The sequence below is a fragment of the Aegilops tauschii genome, chromosome 6 (genome assembly GCF_002575655.3).
Source record: "Aegilops tauschii subsp. strangulata cultivar AL8/78 chromosome 6, Aet v6.0, whole genome shotgun sequence".
NCBI lineage: Eukaryota > Viridiplantae > Streptophyta > Magnoliopsida > Poales > Poaceae > Aegilops > Aegilops tauschii.
The window spans coordinates 156,525,102-156,547,409 of NC_053040.3; the positions used below are offsets into that span (position 1 = coordinate 156,525,102).

Here is a 22,308-nt window from a genome sequence, read left to right on the forward strand (position 1 = left end):
TCCCCCACCACTTTATCAAATTTATTTAGGGCATAATTAAATAGGGTAGAGTCTAAGATGACACATATTCAAGTAGGAATGTGTACATTATTTTGGACCATTTGAAATTGCCACAATGACGTCGTCTTTAAAAGACAAACAATCATCTTTTTTTTTGCAGTATCTTCAAGGCATTGACATGGATCCGTATGTGGTCGTTACTTAACCATGCGAAGCATATGAAGTTTATGGATGTTGGATGCAACCGATGAAAAATGATCGCACGGGATACTTAGAACCGGTTTGGATGGCGGACCAACAATAGGATAGGTGTCTAGTCATCTTACCCTATTTTCGCCTGTTGCGACAACTTTTTTAGAGTTTTGTCAGATTATTTGAGACCATGTTTTGGACCTCTCACTATTTTTAATAAAATGAGTGTGTGCACCATGAGATAGAGAGGCCGAGGGTATTTGTTCTTTTCGAGAGAAAAAAGTAGAGGCCTCTCTCAAGCCGCTACGGCCTAGGTAGATGGTGACAGGGCCGCTAAACTGCCGGTCACTCAGATAAATGAACCACAGTACTGAAAACAGAAGAGCCTCATAAAAGTCATGAGTGACTAAGGTGCAGTACAAAATCCATAAAATCGACGGCATAATCCCAAGTTTAGAGTTACACTTCCTTTTCTAAAAAAAAAAGTTTAGAGTTACACTGGTCTCATCCAGCGGTCGATGGACCGCTACCAACCACACGGATCTCGAGGAGCAGGAGCCGGCCTGCGTAGCTCGCTCTCGCTGTGGGCAAAGCGGCAGCCGTCGCCATACGTGCAGGATCCTCTGGCAAAGTGCGCGCACAGCCTGGTCTTGACGCCGTTATATCGCCCTCCGCCGAGCACCGGGAGATGCTCCCAGACCATAGCGCTGGCGTGCCTGATCTGATCGGGCGTGCCCTCCAGCTCCACGTTCTTCAAGCCGGCGTCCCGCTCGTGGTCGCGGATGCGCAGCCTGGCGCCGCTGGCCCGGGATATCTCCCTGATGGTCGCTCCGCCCCGCCCGATGACAGCGCCCGCGAGGGACGCGTCCACGGTGATCTTGGACATCGCCGGAGCTGCGTTGGGCGGCGTCGGTGCTCTGAGTGCATGGTCGCCGGTGGGCCTTGGTTTGTCCATGACCAGGGGTGGCGGCGTTGGATTGAGCCTGACAAGCTCCTCCTCGTCTTGTGCTGGAGCCGGAGCTGGACCACTCGGGATGCTCGTTTCTGCGACGGCATGGGAGCCGGCCGGGATGTCGTGGATGAAGTGGCAGTTGGAACCAAAGCGGCAACCTGCGGTGCTGCACGATGAGGGACAAGAAAGTGATCAGATCTGTATTGATGCCGAAATCAGGGGAGCTGGTGGTTACCTGAAGAACCTGACGCATGGCTTGGACTTGCTTCCTGCGCCTGCTTGAAACTCCTCCGGCTCTGCTACACCAAAACAATCGATCATGCGGTTCCACGTTCATACGACAGTAGAATGGAAAATCTGGAGAGGAAACGACCAGGCCTGTTTCGTCTGGACTCACTCGGCTGGCTCACCTCGGTTTCGCCGAGGCAATTCCGGATCCCCTAGGCCTCCAGGAGCACCTCCAGCCAGAGTTTGGGAAGGAACCCACAGTGCGGCGTCATCGGGGTGCTTGGCCAAGTCGGCGTCGGCGGGCAGCAGCTTGCATGCCTCCAAGCTGCCGACGGCGAGCAGGAGCTCCCTCGAGTACGCCATCCTCTCCGTCCGCCTCGCGATGACGGCATCCCTCTCCTCCTCCTCCCTTGCAACGATCGTCCGGTCAAATTAATCGCATAAGTCGAGAAAGAATTAACCGCAAGACGGTCGCTGTACGAACGAGCGTACCTCGGCTGCATAGTGGCGTCATCACGAGGCGCCGAGGACGAGCTCATCTCGCCGGCGCCGGAAATTTTCAGCCTGGCCGAGCTATGTAAATAATCCGGGGTGGGGGAGGCCAGTGGACGTACGGCCGGCGACGCCCCTCCTATGCTGCCATGCTGGGGAGCGTTACTGGTAATTGAAGCGATTGATTAATGCGCCCAGGCTAGGAACGAGGCGTCGATTGTGACGTTGATCCATGGCGACGATTGGCTGGTGCAACTGGTTCGACCGCTGCATGCGCGAGACGTAGCAGAGCTTCTTCAACTCCCCAGGCTTATTAATGTGCGAGCAGAGCACAAACGTTGAGAACGCAGACCAAGTAGTACATCGTGTTGCTGGTCAGTGTTGCGACTCTGCAGCTTAACATGTCTCCCCAGGCCTCGGCAACGTCACTGGGAGGTTCAGGTTTCAACATGAAAGTTCAGAGGCCGGCTTGGAGTATATCAAGTTCCAAGTTCAGGTTTCAACATGAAAGTTCAGATGCCGACTTTTGGAAACGAAACATGTCGAGCTTTCTACTAATAAAACCACAAAAGGCTTATAGAAGTCATGACAGATATGAAATCCATAAAACCGATGGCATTATCCCAAGGACAGTCAGAGAATAAATCTTCAGCCCTCAAGGGTTCACAGTTACACTGACTAATGGGTGGGCAGATCAACCTCATGCGGCAGCCGATTTGAGCAGCTCATTTTCGCCATGGGCAAAGTGGCATCTGACGCCAAATGTGCACGACCCTTTCGTGAAGTTGTCGCACAGCTTGGTCTTGAAGTTGCTTCCCTACCCACCGCCGCCGGCGCGGTGAGATCCTCCGGCCAGGTTCTCACTCGGCAGAGGGGCGTTGGCGCCACCGCTGATCCTGAAGAACAACTCCCTGAGCATGGCGCTGGCGTTGTTGATCTGATCAAACGTGCCCTCGAGCTCAATGTTTTTCAAGGCTTCGTTTGATTCGTGGTCCCGGATGGCCAGCTTGGCCCCGGTGACTCGGGATATCTGCTTTGTGTTGACTCTACCCCGCCCGATGATGCCTCCTGCGAGGGACGCATCGACACTGACCTTGGCTGTGGAAGAAGCCCCGAAGCCTGCTGGGATGGTCATGGCAGGGCTGGGCATTGCCGGAGGTCCAAAGTGGCCGGTGGGCCTTGGTCCCATATGGGGTGGCATGGACTTGTTGATGAACATGTGCTTGCCGAGCTCCCTCTCACCATGTGCAAAGTGGCACTTGTCACCCCATTTGCATCCCTCAGCAGTGTTGTACTTGTTGCACAATTTAGTCTTGACAGTTGGTGTAAGGGGGCCATCTGGAACTGCAGATCCTGCAGGCATTCTTCCTTGGGGATGTGCAAATGCTTGGCCACCCAGGTTGCTCATCTTTGCAACAGCCTGGTGGCCACCGGGAAAGTAATGGAGGAAATGGCAACCCTCGCCAAAGGGGCAACCAGAGGTACTGCACAATGAGAATAAGATGTGGGTAAGTAACTTAATTAGCAAGACAATTCATTTAAGCACAACTGATATTGACTAGGAGGATTCAGACATGAGAGTTCATAAGCCACAAGGGTAGGTGTTGATAGCATCTGAAGAGCAATAAACATTCTAGGGCAAACTTTGCCGAACACAGGAGACATTGTGGAGTACAATCCAAATGGACAGAAGAAAAGTTCTACAATGACTGATGTTCTGATATTACAGTGAACTAATCTACATTTCGAATGTTTATAGATAATAATCATTCCTTTGTGTTGGCTCATTCTGCATCACAAAATCACAGGCAGTTTGGAGGACAAGAAACTATTCATGTGTGTTTCAGCAAAAGAAAAAAAATGAAGAGTTCCATAGTCAACATTGTCAGTTTCGTCAAAGTACTTAAATACTGATGTTTGTTGAACGTCTATTTCAGGAAAGCTCTCTTATGGATCATAAGTTCAAATTTTGTTACTCCCTTATGATTAAGTATCACAAGCTTGTGATGCTTCAGTGACTCAACAAGAAACTGTTGATGGACATATAATTTTAAACCATACAGTAAAACTATTCATGCATGTACGAAATGTTAGAATAAATAGTATATATCAAGAACGATATATGTGGCAGAATTTCAGGTGTCCAACTCATATATTCGATCTTTGTTTCTATATCATGGTTTTAGAGTCACGCGACTAGTCGCAAAAAAATGTCGACTCAACTTAGCGTTGACTCGAGTCGCGAGTCGCGACTAGTCGCAACTGCAGGCTCGACTTTTTCCGAGTCGCTACCCCAAAGCGACTCAGATGAGTCACGACTCGAAAACCATGCATGATATTACTGGCTGGTTGTTCATCTGAAAGCAGTTACATATCCTTATACTGTTCTTGCACTCTCACATATTCAGAAGCGATTTTGCACAACCCATGCACATTCCAATTTTTACTCCGGTCGAAGTTCTTAGAGCAAATTTGGAGATGTAAAACAGAAGATGTAAAAAGATTCATCTCCAAAAGAAACATTTTACATCTCTAAAAAAGAGAAAACTCCAACAGATGATGGAAATTGGTGATGTAAAAGTGCAACTCCAATGGATGATGCAAATGGAGATGTAAAAACTAGAATTGTCGCGAAACGCGGCGTTTGAATCGGGGCGGCGGCCACGGGGCAAAAGCTGTGCGACGGAGCAGCGGTGGGTGTAGGAGCTAGGCGGTGGCTTGGAGATAGCGGATGAGCGGCGGTGACGGCGGAAACAGCGGCTGTGAAGCGGCGAAAAATGCGGTCGATTCGCAGCGTGCGGGCGGAGCGGCAGTGCGGTGGTGGCTGGGCAGGTGCTTGGCGGTTGGGTGGTGGTTAGGCGGGTGCTTGGTGGTCGGGTGATGGCTGCGGCGACGGTGGCCGGGACAAACCGGGCGGCGGCGGTGGAGCGGCGGAAAATACGTCAGACTCGCGGCGTGCGGGCGGAGCGGTGATGCGGTGGTGGCTGGCCGGGTGCTTGGCAGCCGGGTGGTGGTTGCGGCGACAGCGGCGGGGACGAACCGGGCGGCAGCGGTGGAGCGACGAAAAATACGTCCGATTCACGGCGTGCGGGCAGAGCGGCGATGCGGCGGTGGCTGGGCAGGTGCTTGGCGGTCGGGTAGTGGCTGCGGCGATGGCGGCGGGGACGAACCAGGCGGCGGCAATGAAGCGGCGGAAAATACGTCAGATTCGTGGCGTGCGGGCGGAGCGGCGATGTGGTGGAGGCTGGGCGGGTACTTGGCGGTCAGGTGGTGGCTGTGGCGACTGCGGCGGGGACGAACCGGGCGGCGGCGGTGGAGCGGCGGAAAATACATCTGATTTGCGGCGTGCAAGCAGAGCGGCGATGCGGTGGTAGCTGGGCGGGTGCTTGACGGTCAGGTGGTGGCTGCGGCGACGGCGGAAACCAGACGGCGGGGGTGGCTTATCGGGGCGGCGGATGAGCGGCGGAGGGGTGGTTGACGGTCGAAGGTGGCGCGGGCGGGCGGCGGCGGCAATGCTGCGAGTGAATCGGGGCGGCAGCGACTGTGCAGCGGGCGGAGAGAGGAAGAAGGGAAAGGAAATGAAGGTCGATTGGAGGTTGGCGCGCGGCCACCGTTTTTACATCTACTGGAGGTGGAGATACAAATTTACATCGTGAGGTGTTGTATTTTACATCTCCGAGAAGCGAAGATGTAATTTTTTTCCATCTACATCATCTGTTGGAGGTGGATTTTGGGGCCTCGGAGATGCAAAAGTTAGTTATCTTTGCATCTAGATCATTTGGAGATGCTTTTAAGCATGGATTAGAGAGAACCTGTTGCACAATCTTGCTTAAATGATTTGTTAGCAGCAAGCATTCTTTCACAGGTAAAAGTAAAGTTTTAACGAAATAACAGATATGCATAATAAATGTTACCAGGTGGAGTTCATTTTAAGTTGGACTATAACCTGAAAAATTTGGTGCATGGCTTCAATTTGCTTCCTACACCGGTTTGAAATGACTCCGATTCTGTTGAATCAAATTAATTATGCGCGCCATGTCAATAAGCTGTTGATTAACTAATCACACACCTGCTATTTTTGGAGCTGGAGCTGGGCCACTTGGGATGCTCGTTTCTGCGACGGCCTGAGAGCCGCCCGGGATGTCGTGGATGAAGTGGCAGTTGGAACCAAAGCGGCAGCCTGCGGTACTGCACGACAGGAAACAACATGCGGATAAGTAATTGAACCTGAACTAACGGAAGAAGAAAGTAATCTGAACTGCATTGATGCCGAAAGTAATGAGATCATAATTTTCTTTACCCCAAAACCGTAGAGCAATCGTTCTGCGGTAATTTTCAATTTTTCATTGATTAAGGTAATATGTACTACAAAGGATCAAAATAAAAGAAAATACGGTACTCAGATCATGTTGACGCTGTCCCAGAAAGGGATTACCTGAAGAACCTGACGCATGGCTTGGATTTGCTTTCTGCGCCTGCTTCAAACGCCTCCGGCACTGTTACACCAAAACTATCGGTCATCACGCGGTTACGATAGTACAGTATACGGTGAGGAAAGTGGCCGGTGGGCCTTGGTCCCATATGGGGTGGCATGGAGTTGTTGATGAATGTGTGCTTGCCGAGCTCCCTCTCACCATGTGCAAAGTGGCACTTGTCGCCCCATTTGCATCCCTCTGCAGTGTTATACTTGTTGCACAATTTAGTCTTGACAGTTGGTGTAGGGTGGCCATCTGGAACAGCAGATCCTGTGGGCATTCTTCCTTGGGGGTGTGCAAATGCTTGGCCACCCAGGTTGCTCATCTTTGCAACAGCCTGGTGGCCACCGGGGAAGTAATGGAGGAAATGGCAACCCTCGCCAAAGGGGCAACCAGAGGTACTGCACAGTGAGAATAATATGTGGGTAAGTAATTTAATTAGAAAAAAAGTTCATTTAAGCGCAACTGATATTGACTAGGAAGACTCAGACATATGAATTCATAAGCCAAAAGGCTCATGAATATGATTACAAGTGTTGATAACATCTGAAGAACAATAAACATTCTAGGGCAAACTTTGCTGAACACAGGAGACATTGTGGACTACAATCCAAATGCACAGAAGAAAAGTTCTAGAGTGACTGATGTTCTGATATAGAATGGACCTAATCTACATTTTTTTATATTTGTTGATAATAATCATTTCTTGGTATTGGCTCATTCTGCATCACACAAATCACAGGCAGTTTGGAGGACAAGAAACTATTCATGTGTGTTTCGGCAAAAGAAAAAATGAACAGTTCCTAGTCAACATTGTCAGTTTCATCAAAGTACTTAAATACTGATGTTTGTTGAACGTCTATTTCAGGAAGGCTCTCTTATGGATCATAAGTTCAAATTTTGTTACTCCCTCATGATTAAGTATCACAAGCTTGTGATGCTTCAGTGACTCAACAAGAAACTGTTGATGGACATATAATTTAAACCATACAGTAAAACTATTCATGCATGTACCAAATGTTAGAATAAATAGTATATATCAAAAAGGATATATGTGGCAGAATTTCAGGTGTCCAACTCATATATTCAATCTTCGTTTTTCTCAATTCGATAAGAGGCTGTATCATGATATTACTGGCTGGTTGTTCGTCTGAACAGCAGTCACATATCCTTATACTGTTCTTGCACTCTCACATATTCAGAAGCGATTTTGGACAACCCATGCACATTCCAATTTTTACTCCAGTGGAAGTTCTTAAAGCATCTCCAATAGAAGATGCAAATTTGGAGATGTAAAAATTTACATCTCCAAAAAGTGCATTTTACATCTCCAAAAAAGAGACAACTCCAACAGATGATGGAAATTGGTGATGTAAAAGAGCAACTCCAATAGATGATGCAAATGGAGATGTAAAAACTAGAATTGGGGCGGCTGAGCGGCGACGGCCGAAATGCGGCGTTCAAATCGGTGTGGCGGCCGCGGGGCAAAAGCTGTGCGACGGCGGCAGGGTGTAGGGGCTAGGCGGTGGCTTGGCGGTGACGGCGGAAATGGCGGCGGTGGTGAGCGGCAAAAAATATGGTCGATTCGCAGTGTGCGGGCAGAGCGGCGGTGCGGTGGTGGCTGGGCGGGTGCTTGGCGGTTGGGTGGTGGTTGGGCAGGTGCTTGGTGGTCGAGTGGTGGCTGCAGCGACGGCGGCAGGGACGAACCAGGCGGCGACGGTGGAGTGGCGGAAAATATGTTTGATTCGCGGCGTTCGGGCGGAGCGGCGATGCGGTGGTGACTGGGCGGGTGCTTGGTAGTCGTGTGGTGGCTGTGACGACGGCGGCAGGGACGAACCGGGCGGCGACGGTGGAGCGGCGGAAAATATGTTTGATCCGCGGCGTTCGGGCGAAGCGGCGATGCGGTGGTGACTGGGCGGGTGCTTGGCGATCGTGTGGTGGTTGCGGCGACGGCAGAAGTGGGGCGGCGCCGGCGTGAATCATGGCAGCGATTCGAAGCGGAGCGGCGGAGCAACGGCGGAGGTGTTTAGCGGACGGAGGTGGCACGGGCGGGCGGCGGCGGCTGTGCGGCGAGCAGAGAGAGAAAGTAGGGAAAGGAAATGAAGGGCGGTTGGCGGTTGGCAAGCACCGTTTTTACATCTACTGAAGGTGGAGATACAAATTAACATCATGAGGTGTTGTATTTTACATCTCCGAGAGGCTGAGATGTAATTTTTTTTGCATCTACATCATCTGTTGGAGGTGGGTTTTGGGGCCTCTGAGATGCAAAAGTTAGTTATCTTTGCATCTAGATCATCTATTGGAGATGCTCTTAAGCTTGGATTAGAGAGAACCTTTTGCACAATCTTGCTTAAATGATTTGTTAGCAACAAGCATTGTTTCACAGATAAAAGTAAAGTTTTAACGAAATAACAGGTATGCATAATAAATGTTACCAGGTGGAGTTCATTTTAGGTTGGACTATAACCTGGAAATTTTGGTGCATGGCTTCAATTTGCTTCCTACACCTGTTTGAAATGACTCCGATTCTGTTGAATCAAATTAATTATGCGCGCCATGTTAACAAGCTGTTGATTAACTAATCGCATACCTGTTATTTTTGGAGCTGGAGCTGGGCCACTCGGGATGCTCGTTTCTGCGACGGCCTGGGAGCCGCCCGGGATGTCGTGGATGAAGTGGCAGTTGGAACCAAAGCGGCAACCTGCGGTACTGCACGTGCACGATGAGAAACACCATGCTGATAAGTAACTGAACCTGAACTAACGGAACAAGAAAGTAATCAGAACTGCAATGATGCCGAAGGTAATCAGATCATGTTTTTCTTTACCCCAAAACCGTAGAACAGTTGTTCTGTGGTAATTTTCAATCTTTCACTAATTAAGGTATATGTACAATGGATCAAAATAAAAAGAAAATACAGTACTCGGGTCATGTTGGCGTTGTCCCAGAAAGGGATTACCTGAAGAACCTGACGCATGGCTTGGATTTGCTTCCCGCGCCTGCTTCAAACGCCTCCGGCACTGTACACCAAAACAATCGATCATGCGGTTCCAAGTTCAGTATACGCATCGCAGAATGGAAAATCTGGAGAGGAAACGAGCAAGCCAGTTTCGTCTGCACTCACTCGGCTCGCTCACCTCGGTTTCGCCGAGGCAATTCCGGATCCCCTATGCCTCCAGGAGCACCTCCAGGAACCCACAGTGCGGCATCATCGGGGTGCTTGGCCAAGTCGGCGTGGGCGGGCAGCAGCTTGCATGCCTCCAAGCTGCCGACGGCGAGCAGGAGCCCCCTCGAGTACGTCATCCTCTTCGTCCGCCTCGCGATGACGTCGTTCCTCTCCTCCTCCCTTGCAACGATCGGCCGGTCAGATGAATCAATTGACAGACGGCGGTCGCTGTATGAACGAGCGTACCTCGTCGTGGCTACGGAGGGAGGAATAGCGGCATCATCACGAGGCGCCGAGGCCGAGCTCATCTCGCCGGCGGCGGGAACTCAGCCTAGTACGGCCGGGGAGGAGGGAGGCAAGTGGACGTACGGCCGGCGGCGCCCCTCCTATGCTAGGGAGCTTACTGTATTAAAATGCACCCAGGAACGAGGCGTCGCTTGTGACTTTGATCCATAGCGACGATTGGCTGGCGCAACTGGTTCAGCCAGCCGATGCACGCGCGAGATGCAGCGGAGCTTCTTCAACTTCCACAGGAGCTGCACGAGCGTTCGTTCGTGCGGATCTTCTCCCCAGGCTTATTAATGTGAGAGCAGAGCACAAACGTTGAGCCCGAGCCGGGAATCGTGCTGTTGGTCAGTGTTGCGACCCTGCAACTTAAAATGTCTCCCCCGGCCTCGGCAACATCACGGGGAGGTTCAGGTTTCAACATGAAAGTTCAGAGGCCGACTTGTTCGAGTATATCAAGTTCAGGTCAGTCAGATACTTCAGGAAATGAACATGTCAAGCTTTCTACTAAAACCACAACAGGCTGATAAAAGTCATGACAGATATGAAATCCATAAAATCGATGGCATAATCTCAGGGACAGTCAGAAAATCCATCATCAGCCCTCAAGGTTCAGAGTTACACCGACTAATCGCTACTACAAATCACGTTGGGTGGGTAGATCAACCTCACGCGGCAGCCGACTTGCGCAGCTCGTTCTCGCCATGGGCAAAGTGGCATCTGTCGCCAAACGTGCACGATCCTTTCGTGAAGTTGTCGCACAGCTTGGTCTTGAAGTTGCTTCCCTGCCCACCGCCGCCGCCGCCGCGGTGAGATCCTCCAGCCAGGATCACGCCCGGCGGAGGGGCGTTGGCGCCGCCGCTGATCCTGAAGATCAACTCCCTGAGCATGGCGCTGGCGTTGTTGATCTGATCAAACGTGCCCTCGAGCTCAATGTTTTTCAAGGCTTCGTTTGATTCGTGGTCCCGGATGGCCAGCTTGGCCCCGGTGACTCGGGATATCTGCTTTGTGTTGACTCCACCCCGCCCGATGATGGCGCCTGCGAGGGATGCATCGACACTGACCTTGGCTGTGGAGGACGCCCCGAAACCTGCTGGAGTGGCCATGCCAGGGCTGGGCATTGCCGGAGGTCCAAAGTGACCGGTGGGCCTTGGTCCCATATGGGGTGGCATGGAGTTGTTGATGAACGTCTGCTTGCCGAGCTCCCTCTCACCATGTGCAAAGTGGCACTTGTCGCCCCATTTGCATCCCTCTGCAGTGTTATACTTGTTGCACAATTTAGTCTTGACAGTTGGTGTAGGGTGGCCATCTGGAACAGCAGATCCTGTGGGCATTCTTCCTTGGGGGTGTGCAAATGCTTGGCCACCCAGGTTGCTCATCTTTGCAACAGCCTGGTGGCCACCGGGGAAGTAATGGAGGAAATGGCAACCCTCGCCAAAGGGGCAACCAGAGGTACTGCACAGTGAGAATAATATGTGGGTAAGTAATTTAATTAGAAAAAAAGTTCATTTAAGCGCAACTGATATTGACTAGGAAGACTCGGACATATGAATTCATAAGCCAAAAGGCTCATGAATATGATTACAAGTGTTGATAACATCTGAAGAACAATAAACATTCTAGGGCAAACTTTGCTGAACCCAATATACTTTGTGGACTACAATCCAAATGAACCGAAGAAAAGTTCTACAGTGACTGCTATATACAGTGAAAACAATCTACAGTTCAAATGTTTGTTGATGATAATGATTTCTTTGTGTTGGCTCATTCTGCATCACCAAATCACAGGCAGTTTGGAGGACAAGAAACTATTCATGTGTGTTTCGGCAAGAGAAGAAATTGAACAGTTCCATAGTCAACATTCTCTGTTATATGTGTCTTCATCAAAGTACTTAAATACTGATGTTTGTTGAATGTCTGTTTCAGGGAGGCTCTCTTACGGATCATAAGTTCAAATTTTGTTACTCCCTCATGATTAAGTATCACAAGCTTGTGATGCTTCAGTGACTCAACAAGCAACTGTTGATGGACATATAATTTAAAACCATACAGTAAAACTTCATGCATGTACCAAATGTTAGAGTAAATAGTATATATCAAGAAGGATATATGTGGCAGAATTTCAGGTGTCCAACTCATATATTCAATCTTCTTTTCTCTCAATTCGATAAGAGGCTGTATCATGATATTACTGGCAGAATTTCAAGTGTCCAACTCATATATTCAATCTTCTTTTCTCTCAATTTGATAAGAGGCTGTATCATACGATACTACTGGCTGGTTGTTCGTCTGAAAAGAAGTTACATATCCTTATACTGTTCTTGCACTTTCACATATTCAGAAGCGATTTTGCACAGCCCATGCACATTCCAATTTTTACTCCAGTGGAAGTTCTTAAGCTTGGATTAGGGAGAACCTGTCGCACAATCTTGCTTAAATGATTTGTTAGCAGCAAGCATTCTTTCACAGATAAAAGTAAAGTTTTAACAAAATAACAGGTATGCAGAATAAATGTTACCAGGTGGAGTTCATTTTAAGTTGGACTATAACCTGAAAAATTTGGTGCATGGCTTCGATTTGCTTCCTACACCGGTTTGAAATGACTCCGATTCTGTTGAATCAAATTAATTATGTGCGCCAAGTTAATAAGCTGTTGATTAACTAATCGCGATGCATAAAAGGACATTAATAGGCTGTTGCCTAATTGTACTACAATATAGTGCACTAATCGAAGCATAGACTACTAGTAGGAACTTTTCAGCTTGAACTAGTATCCAGCACTGAGAGCCTCGCTCCAAACTCCAGGCGAATTGTTGAGTAGGGAGCGAGGGCATGCCAAGTATTAATGCGCAGACTCCAGAAAAGAAGAGGGAGCCAGCTCCAATGGAGCAACGCAACAATACGCGACAATTAATAGGCGAATATTCATGTGCTCGGGTAAAATTACTGATCCCCAACAAACCAGCATGCGGCGAATTGGCATATCTTAAGCAACACGAGCTTCTGAATATCCCCGAAACCCAACCATGGAGAAGTACAGATCCCATCAGGCCACCGCAGCACCGCTTCCACCGAAAAAGATACGAAACCCTAACCTAGCAACAGAGCAACTGAGCGGCATTCCCCAAGAACACTGAGCCGGAAGCTTCACCGGACTAAACAAGCAGGGCGTCCTAGAGAAGCCGCCGGGGAAGATGATTTAGGGCAGGGCTCCACCCGACTCACCTCGCGTGCGCTTGCCTCCGACGGCGGCGCCATCGGCCGTGCCCCTCTTGCGGCCGCCGCCTTCCATCGCTGCGTGCGCGCGCGCGGTAGCTCCGGCGAGCTTGGCTAGGGTTTGTGGCCTGTGAGTGGTGGCGGCGAGCAGGGGCGGAGGGAGGCTACCGGAACGGCACGGCAGGGTCGCTAAAGAGATCCGGACGGAGGAGTGAGGAAAGGCTTAAAAGGCGACCGGTCGGATAGGCTACGGGCGCGGTGTTCGGTCGGACGGCCGGGCCGGATGGTTTGTGAAAACATTTTAATACTTTTTTGTTTTTTTTCTCTTCTCCGTCTCTTTGTTTCGTGGTACCCAAATTTTGAGAACATGGTGTTGGGTTGGACGGCCGGGCCGGATGGTTCGAGAAGATATTTTAATATTTTTTGTTTTTTCTTCTCCTCTCCGTCTCTTTGTTTCGTAGTACCTAAATTTTTGAAATCTAATCGGCCCACAATCACACTCCACTATGAAACGTGGGAGCTTGTCAAAATGACATAATTTCATGTAGGATGATAGTAATATCCATTCACTTAATGTAAGAAACGAATTAGAAGGGTCGACACATTTCTATGAACAAATCATATCCGTTTCACAAAAACCTCTCATGTGTTACTCCATGTATGCTGCTTTCTTTCATATTTGAAACCATTGACACTCCACCCTTTGGGTTGTCGTTCGTTCATAAGCTCGTAGCCCGTTGCAAATGTGCCATGATATCACTCAGAACTTTGCCGTCAACTCGGCTCATCCTTCGCCAACCATCCCCTTTCATGCTCATGTGATCCCTCCAGGGGCTTCCCAGTCACCGTCTCCCATGGAGTTGCCACACCATCTTCTGCTCTCACCTTCTTTAATGCCCTGGCAGCTACCCCCCTCGTGTGGCGCCACTACTCCGTTTCGTGCAACGAAGATGAGGAACACTACAGAAAAATAGGACGGGGGTTGAACTTGAGGCTGGATTTCCACATCCATATTTCTCATCACACAAGTGATACTATGTGAATGCTTATGGTGACGAGAATCATGACGTGGTGGGCGGTACCTCCTGAATGGCATTCTTGTGCCGGCGGAACGACAAGGAGCTTAGGGAGGGGGGCTCTTCATCGTTGTTTGCCGCTATGTCGACGACGACGTACGCATGGGATTTCTTCCCCTTCACCATTGGTGACGTCACCGGGGAAGTGCCTAGCCGGTACAACAACTTCTTGGTCTTCGACTACCCACATGACTCATCTACCACATTTTAATCCGCGGTTTTTCTTGTTTTCTAAGGTGATCTTCATAGGGTATAGGATGATCATCTTTGATGATTATCAACATGGGTGCGCGGCAAGGGAGTTCACCAAGCATGGCATGCAACACTCCAACCCATGGACATCTCCCAAGTATGCAAATGTCATTACCCCTTCAACACATTCAGCTTCCTCTCTTGCCCCCCGGGTTGGATCAAAGATCGAATCCTTTCCTCCAAGCTGGCCATTTTATGCTCTTTTTGTGTTTTGTGTTTTGAGTTTTTTTTGTGTTCACTTACTTAATTTCCCCATGTGGGTCATTATGCTGAATCGACAAGGTGTACCTCTTTCCCAGAATATGAAATGACGACGTCGAAGTTGCAACACAACACAGGAGAACTGCAACAACCTTGACCCATTGGATTTGTGATTGCTACGACATGAAAGAACATGGGGCCATGGATGGAGGAGGGAGGCGGTGGGAGGTGGGCAGGCTGAAAGATCGTGGATGTCGCCTAGAGGGGGGGTGAATAGGCGCTTTAAAATAATTACGGTTTAGGCTTGAACAAATGCGGAATAAACCTAGCGGTTAATTTGACAAGCACAAAACCTACAACAACTAGGCTCACCTATGTGCACCAACAACTTATGCTAAGCAAGATAAACAACTAAGTGATAGCAAGATATATGACAAGAAACAATATGGCTATCACAAAGTAAAGTGCGTAAGTAAAGGGTTCGGTTCAGAGATAACCGAGGCACGTGGAGACGACGATGTATCCCGAAGTTCACACCCTTGCGGATGCTAATCTCCGTTTGGAGCGGTGTGGAGGCACAATGCTCCCCAAGAAGCCACTAGGGCCACCGTAATCTCCTCACGCCCTCGCACAATGCAAGATGCCGTGATTCCACTAAGGGACCCTTGAGGGCGGTCACCGAACCCGTACAAATGGCAACCCTTGGGGGCGGTCACCGAACCCGTACACTTTGGCAACCCTTGGGGGCGGTCACCGGTACCCGTCAAATTGCTCGGGGCGATCTCCACAACCTAATTGGAGACCCCGACGCTTGCCCGGAGCTTTACACCACAATGATTGAGCTCCGAACACCACCAACCGTCTAGGGCGCCCAAGCACCCAAGAGGAACAAGCTCAAGGGTACCAAGCACCCAAGAGTAATAAGCTTCTCAACTTGTAACTTCCACGTATCACCGTGGAGAACTCAAACCGATGCACCAAATGCAATGGCAAGGGCACACGGAGTGCCCAAGTCCCTCTCTCTCAGATCCCACCGAAGCAACTAATGCTAGGGAGGAAAATGAGAGGAAGAACAAGAAGGAGAACACCAAGAACTCCAAGATCTAGATCCAATGGGTTCCCCTCACATAGAGGAGAAAGTGATTGGTGGAAATGTGGATCTAGATCTCCTCTCTCTTTTCCCTCAAAAACTAGCAAGAATCCATGGAGGGATTGAGAGATAGCAAGCTCGAAGAAGGTCAACAATGGGGGAAGAACACGAGCTCAAAGGATAAGGTTCAATGGGGAAGAAGACCCCCTTTTATAGAAGGGGAAAAATCCAACCGTTATGTGCTCAGCCCGCACACGAGCGGAACTACCGCTCCACGAGCGGTACTACCGCTCTGGCGGAAGAGGCAGGGAAAAGGAGCAACCAAACATGAACCTTGGGGCGGTAGTACCGCTTATAAGCGGTACTACCGCGCACCCCAGCGGTACTACCGCTGGAGGAGCAGAACACGGGACCAAAGATGCAGTAGCGGTACTACCGCCCGACCGGAGCGGTACTACCGCTTATAGGCGGTACTTACCGCCCATCAGGGCGGTACTACCGCTTATAGGTGGAACTGCCGTGCCTTACTACCGTGCAACTACTGCAAAACTCGACACGAAAAATGCAAGACCCAAAATCGAGGCGGTACCAGCGCGGAACCGTAGCCGTACTACCGCTTATGGCCATAGGCGGTACTACCGCTTTGGACAGCGGTACTACCGCTTGGGGCAATAAGCGGTACTGCCGCTCTGGCCGCGGTACTACCGCTAGGAAGCCAAAACTGCCATAACTTCTGCATAAGAGCTCCGAATTGAGCAAACTCAAGCTTATTGGATTGAGAAAGACGAGTAGCATCAAAACAGCGACTGGTTATAGTAAGAAGAGGCAGGGGAGGTATGCCAAAAAATAGAGGAGTGAAACCTCCAACCAAGAAGAACCGGCATAACCTCCAACATCGAAAACATCATAGAAGATGCGAGTGAACTCCGTTTTCGATGAACTCGAGCTTGTCATCAAGATGACCATAAGCTCCAAAACTCACAAAGAGAAGAACCAAACAAGAACCAACAAAGGTGATGCAAGGATGCAATGGTTTGAGCTCTCTATGAACGATACGATCAAGCTACTCATCGAGAGCCCCCCTTGATAGTATGACAATCGATCCTATAACCCGGTCTCCCAACTACCATCATGAGACCGGTAAAATAGAAAACCTATCAAGAGCAAACCTTTGCCTTGCACATGGTCCACTTGAGCTAGATGATGACGATCTTGACTCCCTCAAGTTGGACCACCTTTCTTGGTTGTGTTGGCTCGATGAAGACTAGTTGATTGCTCCCCCATACTCCACTATGGGTGAGCCACTCTTCCGCACATCTTCACAAGTCCATTATCACCACAATGGACGGCAAGCTTCAAGCATTTGATCTCTTCATGATGCTTCACTTGAACTTGCGCACCGCAACATCTTCACAAGTCCATTGTCGCCACAATGGATGGCAAGCTTCAAGCATTTGATCTCTTCATGATGCTTCACTTGAACTTGCACACCGCAACCTAACCCCACAAAGAACTCTCACGAAGATCATGGGTTAGTACACAAAGCGTAATCGACAATGCTTACCACACCATGGGATCGCTTGATCCCTCTCGGTACATCTTGTGCGCTTTGTGTGTTGATCAACTTGATTCACTCTTGACTTAGTCTTGATCAACCTTGACTCTTTCCAACTCTCTTCATTTGGATGATGTCTTGAAGGTAAACATGAATGATCACACAATCTTCTTCTTCAAGACATGCTTGCAATAAGTTCTACTCTCACATGACCAATCTTTGGATAATTCCTTAATAACACCTTGGTCACCACATAAACTCCTTGAAACCAACACATGGACTTCAAGAAATGCCTATGGACAAATCCTTCAAATATAACTCAAGGCAACCATTAGTCCATAGAGATTGTCATCAATTACCAAAACCAAACATGGGGGCACCGCATGTTCTTTCACAGGCGCTCTACGTCGAAAGCGGTGAACCCTAGCGAGTAGCGAGAGAGAGAAGAGGCGAGCGAGAAGTGTGCTCTCTGGACTGGGCTATCTCCGGGATAATTACACACCAATCTTAGAGCACACATGTAAGAAAGGGGCTTGAGAAATGCGGTAAGCCAGTCTGGACTAGCCTTTTTCTCATAGCGCATCATATTCGAGTTATTTTCAACTTCAATTGCCTGAGTCTGAACCAAAAAGCCAGAAAATACTGACCCTTAAATCATATGTAACCAATAATGGTTACAAATTACACCATTCTTCAATAGTATGCCACTTCCAAACCGGTACGAGTCAACCAGGAAGAGTACAAAATATGTGTGAAACGCTAAATATCTTCATTGTGGTGACATAAAGAGAAGCGATTATTGGAAACAACACTAGGGCGATCCAACGCATAGCTGGTGATTCACCACAGCAGTGTAAAAGCTCAATCATCTTTGAGCTTAGGCTTTTACTTTAGCATGCCTCTCGCAGAAAGATTTCAGCCTTTCCAGGCCATCCTCAAGAGATGGCAGGTCAATGGCGAAAGTGATCCGAACCCAATCCTTCATTCCCAGTGCAGTACCTGCAAAAAATTCATGTACATCAGGGAAGATTTGAGCAACGGAGTAGCAGCACATTTTTTTCCCAACTTTGTGTTGTTGCTGTGTACATTTGTTTTAGTTCTTGAGGAATTTCTTTCAGAATGAAGTTTTAGCTATATATGGCCTGCCAGAAAATTTGTGAATGGTGAAAGTGACTTCTAACATTCTTCAGTAAGTACTATTTTTTGAACTCGGCGTTCTTTAGTAAATCCATTTAGTATAAATTTTATTTGCATTTTAGCATGTCTATGTCATAAAGATGGTAAAATTGCAGAGTTGTAATAGGGCAAAAAACTAACTTTTTAGAACGAGCTCCCAACCCATAATTGGGAAGGCAAGGTTGGTTTTGTAAAATCTATTTTATAAGTAGTTTCTTCTATAACAATCACCCAATAATATCATGAAACTAGTAATATACTCCATCCTTTAGAAATGTATAATGCAGATAAACATTTCTAGGGTCATCATGTCTGGTCCAGTTCATTAATTCTTTGTATATAATTTGGTCCTTACTTGGTAAGTACTTAAGACTCTTGTATATTGAAACAGACGGATTTTTCCAACAGAGGGAGCCGGTCTTGCAAACTAGAAACTCAACATATATACTTACCTTGGAAACATAGTCTTCTATTTATTCTTTCCACCTTATCAAATTGATACAACAACAAAAGAGTTTCAACATATATAGAACTTCACCTGGTAAAACTATTACAGATTCTTCTTTTGCCAGCCTGCAGCAGAAATCTATATCATCAGAAAAGCCATCCAAGAAAGAGAGGTCCAACTTAGCCTGAAAAACAAGCATCAACTCAGAATTATATCCTCACTGGACTAGAATACAACTTAACCAGCTGATCTAGAGCATGTTAACCTGCGCATTTCCTTACCATCACAAACATTGATCCCTCCGGTTTGTGCGGACATGTAATGCCCCTGATGTCCTTTATTTTACCGTAACATAAATCTGCCGAGTTTCTTAATAAATCAAGAATTTTGTTGAAGTATTCTTCCTTTGTGTTAGCTATAATTTGAGGGACTGCTCCCTGTGATAAACAATTATTTAGAGTGTAAGACACTTGCTGCAAACTTATGGCGTGAGAGATAGACGTACATCGGTAAATCATATTATCTTAAACAACATGTGTGGAAATGAATAGATATTTATTCAAAAAGTGGAAATGATAAGGCATATATGTACCTGAATGAATGTTGCAGGATCACTTGTGATGTTAATATAGTTTTGAATTGACTGGTCAATCTGTTAGGAGAACAAAGATAAGTAACCAAGCCACACAACCGGGTGATAATATTAAGACTGCCAACATGACCTTTCAGAAGGACTCGGTACACATCGATAGCAAAAACTAAAACATAGCAAAAACTTTAGGAGGGTACAGAGAAATTTCCGCAATTGTACTCCGAAACTCAGTTACGAACGAAACAACATGTAAGTATGGCATAGTATGTTGCTTTGAACTCGCCCAAATTTTCAAGCCAGTATGGCACAAAAACAACTAACTCAAGTTTTGGTATCAACTAACTATTTTAGACAGGATGAGGCGCAAAATTTATATACAATGGATTGGCCATTCGCCACAGCCAGAATGCAAATACCAAAATAGAAGATGCATCCAATTGTAGATCAAACGTTCACCTTGGTTTCCTTTAAGATGCCATTTGGGTCACACGTTGCGATCCATCCAAGTCGCCAACCAGGCACAAGCCATCTTTTAGATATAGCTCCCAAGGTGATGACTGGGACCGTCTTGCCAAAAACGCCCATCGGTATAAAAGGCTTACTCCCAAATGCCAAGTGGTCGTATACCTCATCAGCAATTATCAATATGCCAAGTTCTCCTGCGGTTTCTGCAATCTGCTCATTGCAAGTACATGTTGGGTAAACTGCATCAGATACAAAACAGTAGTGAACACACTGTAGACTGACTTACTTTTTCTAGGAACATATACTCACTTGGGCCAAATGATCATGTGAGTAGACACTCCCACAAGGGTTACTGGGATTGATGATGAGCATCGCAACCGTGTTCTCATCAGCGATAGCCTTCACAGACTCGAGGTCTGCCTCCCAGCCTCTTTCGGGGACGAGGTCGAAATATCGAACCTCTAGCTCACTGAATGTGGTCCGCGACTCGTACATCGGAAACCCGGGTCTTGGGAGCAAGATGTTAGCCCCGGGCTGGGCAAGAACAGAGATCATGATCTCGATGGCCTGGACGCATCCGGAGGTGAGGTAGATATCATCTGGCGAAAGCTCATAAGGAAGGTCTCGAGACAGGTACTCTGCAATAGCACTGTGTTTTGGCAAACAGATATGAGATGCTCTGTCCTGGGATGGCAACTTTTGGATACAGATAATGTGATCTTGGCCAGCAAAATTTTGGACAAACTAAATGTTACAGGCTGAAAATTTGGGAAAAATTATAAATGAACTACCTCAAGCCAATAAATTCAGTTACTCGGATGAAACGTGTTCAAAAGAAGTAGTCCTAGATTAGTAGATTGTGTTGTTCTGTACTACTGCGAAATACATCAAACAGGGTAAGTGCATTTATGAGAACACTCCTATATTCCAGACGACTGGATAGTTTCCTTTCCTGGCCATACATGGAGGAGATTGAGTGCTAGCCACACACCGATGCTGGCGGAGTAGCCGGCCCGTGGGTGTGGGTGGGTGGACGTGCTCACCTGCGCGCCTGGGGCACACCGACGGTGGGGGAGTAGCCGTTGTGCTTCCTGGAGCGGAGCGCGTCCACGACGGCGTCCTCGGCCTCCGGCGCGGTCCGGAAGCAGGCGGAGGAGGTGGGGTCGCCGTGGCCGAGCGGCACGACGGGGCGCGTCCCGGACGCGTCGACGGACGAGTTGAGACGGTTGAGCACCGAGCGGATGCTCATGCTGCCGGCGGCCGCCAGCGGCGTGCCGGCCGTTGGCCGGAAGAAATGCCATCGGGATGGGGTCGCGCCGACGTCGCCGTCCCCGCGGCGGCTGCTGCTGCCGTTGTTCGCCATTCTCTGTGTGGCCGTACGTGTCTGTTGGTTGCTTGCCAGTGTGTTCTGTTGAAGGGATTCCTATTTCCTCGTTAGGTTACTGCTTCTTGGTATTTAGTGCTACTGTCAGTGTTTCTTTTTATATATATATTTCAAGGCAACCAGCTTCGTAATGGACAGAGCATCGGACACCGGGTATTGATTCTCGATGGTCAGTGGGTGCAAGTCTTCACTAGTCATTCCGTTGGGGTCGACAAGGCCTCCTGCATGGATTACTCCCTCCGTCCGGTAAAGAGCATGCAGAGATTTTATGACAATTTATGGAGTGAAATAAAAAATGCATTAGAAAGGTGCAAGCCATCATCTCTCTTCTCTTTAATTACTCAACCCAATGAGCTAAGTGCATGCACAAATTAAAAAAACCATATGTAGATTGTTATTGATCTTGATTACCGTGTGATGAGAGAGAAATATTTTTTTTTTACTTTAAAATGCATTGGGAAGATAGAAGTACACACTTTTGTGGACAAATTTTGAAGCTAAATGTACACTCTTCACCTGACGGAGGGAGTAAGTACCAGGTAGGCGCACAGTTCGGACATACGAGGACAAAGTGAGGGGTCCAATTAATACCCTAAGAGCATCCCTAGCGGATTCCTTATCTCGTGGGCCTTCAAAACCATAAAAGAGTCATAAAAAACATGTTTTAAGGATCGATTTTACCTTTCGCAGAACAGGCCCTGCAAATAGCACTGTAAAAATGAATATCCCTCTCAGAGATGCTCCCCGCCATCCTCCTCCGCCTCCCCTCCTCATTCCCCGTCGTCCCCCGAACACCCCCAATAGCGGCCGGTCACATCCGCGAGGTGGCGCTCATCCCGGCCGCCTCGCCCCGCCCTTCTCCAGCCCCAGATTGAACCGGCGGTGATCGATTTCGGTGAGGTATGCGGTGGAATTGCGGCGTCGTGTCCTTCCCAACGAGGTTTAACCGATATAAGGGCCACCCTCAGTTTGGCCTTCGAGCCTTCAAATATATGGGTCTCGGGTGTTGGTTTTCGCTGTCCTTTAAAATATTTAAGGGTCGGACCACTTTTACAAAATCTAT

The 22,308-nt window shown here is 48.3% G+C and overlaps 4 protein-coding genes across 5 annotated transcripts; all 4 read right to left on the reverse strand.

Annotated features, from left to right (window-relative positions):
- Positions 1-595: 595 nt before the first annotated feature.
- LOC109749972 (zinc finger CCCH domain-containing protein 52-like) lies at positions 596-2,546 on the reverse strand. 2 transcript variants are annotated; one of them, XM_040392261.3, is made up of 4 exons: positions 1,865-2,546; positions 1,555-1,781; positions 1,380-1,440; positions 596-1,310 (listed from the first exon to the last, which is right to left on the reverse strand). In XM_040392261.3, the coding sequence occupies exons 1-4, from the start codon at positions 1,909-1,911 to the stop codon at positions 719-721; spliced, it is 927 nt and encodes a 308-aa protein (XP_040248195.1). In that variant the 5' UTR covers positions 1,912-2,546; the 3' UTR covers positions 596-718. The 2 variants fall into 2 exon arrangements, with proteins under 2 accessions (XP_040248195.1, XP_020164499.2); XM_020308910.4 differs by having other exon boundaries at positions 1,380-1,443.
- Positions 2,543-9,207, reverse strand: LOC109750019 (zinc finger CCCH domain-containing protein 14-like). Its single transcript, XM_045229810.2, has 5 exons — positions 8,930-9,207; positions 6,300-6,740; positions 5,934-6,052; positions 5,811-5,871; positions 2,543-3,348 (listed from the first exon to the last, which is right to left on the reverse strand). Exons 1-5 carry the CDS (start codon positions 9,073-9,075, stop codon positions 2,682-2,684), a joined length of 1,434 nt encoding a protein of 477 aa, XP_045085745.2. The 5' UTR covers positions 9,076-9,207; the 3' UTR covers positions 2,543-2,681.
- A 1,061-nt stretch (positions 9,208-10,268) lies between these two features.
- On the reverse strand, positions 10,269-13,228 carry LOC109749925 (zinc finger CCCH domain-containing protein 14). Its single transcript, XM_020308866.4, has 3 exons — positions 13,016-13,228; positions 12,341-12,401; positions 10,269-11,245 (listed from the first exon to the last, which is right to left on the reverse strand). The coding sequence occupies exons 1-3, from the start codon at positions 13,080-13,082 to the stop codon at positions 10,459-10,461; spliced, it is 915 nt and encodes a 304-aa protein (XP_020164455.1). The 5' UTR covers positions 13,083-13,228; the 3' UTR covers positions 10,269-10,458.
- Positions 13,229-17,800: 4,572 nt separating this feature from the next.
- Positions 17,801-21,317, reverse strand: LOC109749918 (nicotianamine aminotransferase 1). Its single transcript, XM_020308857.4, has 7 exons — positions 20,905-21,317; positions 20,171-20,510; positions 19,853-20,071; positions 19,397-19,456; positions 19,086-19,241; positions 18,895-18,988; positions 17,801-18,179 (listed from the first exon to the last, which is right to left on the reverse strand). Exons 1-7 carry the CDS (start codon positions 21,222-21,224, stop codon positions 18,058-18,060), a joined length of 1,311 nt encoding a protein of 436 aa, XP_020164446.1. The 5' UTR covers positions 21,225-21,317; the 3' UTR covers positions 17,801-18,057.
- Positions 21,318-22,308: the final 991 nt, after the last annotated feature.

What these genes read in the sequence shown, in the direction of transcription:
- LOC109749972 (XM_020308910.4), bottom strand. Translation starts at nt 1,911, where the DNA reads ATGAGCTCGTCCTCGGCGCCTCGTGATGACGCCACTATGCAGCCGAG. An exon ending in GACGCCACTATGCAGCCGAG is followed by an intron (nt 1,782 to 1,864) that starts GTACGCTCGTTC and finishes GATCGTTGCAAG; the next exon opens with GGAGGAGGAGGAGAGGGATG. An exon ending in CCATGCGTCAGGTTCTTCAG is followed by an intron (nt 1,311 to 1,379) that starts GTAACCACCAGC and finishes CTCATCGTGCAG; the next exon opens with CACCGCAGGTTGCCGCTTTG.
- LOC109749925 (XM_020308866.4), bottom strand. Translation starts at nt 13,082, where the DNA reads ATGGAAGGCGGCGGCCGCAAGAGGGGCACGGCCGATGGCGCCGCCGTC. An exon ending in CGGAGGCAAGCGCACGCGAG is followed by an intron (nt 12,402 to 13,015) that starts GTGAGTCGGGTG and finishes TTGATTCAACAG; the next exon opens with AATCGGAGTCATTTCAAACC. An exon ending in CCATGCACCAAATTTTTCAG is followed by an intron (nt 11,246 to 12,340) that starts GTTATAGTCCAA and finishes CTCACTGTGCAG; the next exon opens with TACCTCTGGTTGCCCCTTTG.
- LOC109750019 (XM_045229810.2), bottom strand. Translation starts at nt 9,075, where the DNA reads ATGGTGTTTCTCATCGTGCACGTGCAGTACCGCAGGTTGCCGCTTTGG. An exon ending in TCCAGCTCCAAAAATAACAG is followed by an intron (nt 6,741 to 8,929) that starts GTATGCGATTAG and finishes CTCACTGTGCAG; the next exon opens with TACCTCTGGTTGCCCCTTTG. An exon ending in CCATGCACCAAATTTTTCAG is followed by an intron (nt 3,349 to 5,810) that starts GTTATAGTCCAA and finishes CTCATTGTGCAG; the next exon opens with TACCTCTGGTTGCCCCTTTG.
- LOC109749918 (XM_020308857.4), bottom strand. Translation starts at nt 21,224, where the DNA reads ATGGCGAACAACGGCAGCAGCAGCCGCCGCGGGGACGGCGACGTCGGC. An exon ending in ATCCTGCAACATTCATTCAG is followed by an intron (nt 19,242 to 19,396) that starts GTACATATATGC and finishes TGTTTATCACAG; the next exon opens with GGAGCAGTCCCTCAAATTAT. An exon ending in ATCTGTAATAGTTTTACCAG is followed by an intron (nt 18,180 to 18,894) that starts GTGAAGTTCTAT and finishes AATTTTTTGCAG; the next exon opens with GTACTGCACTGGGAATGAAG.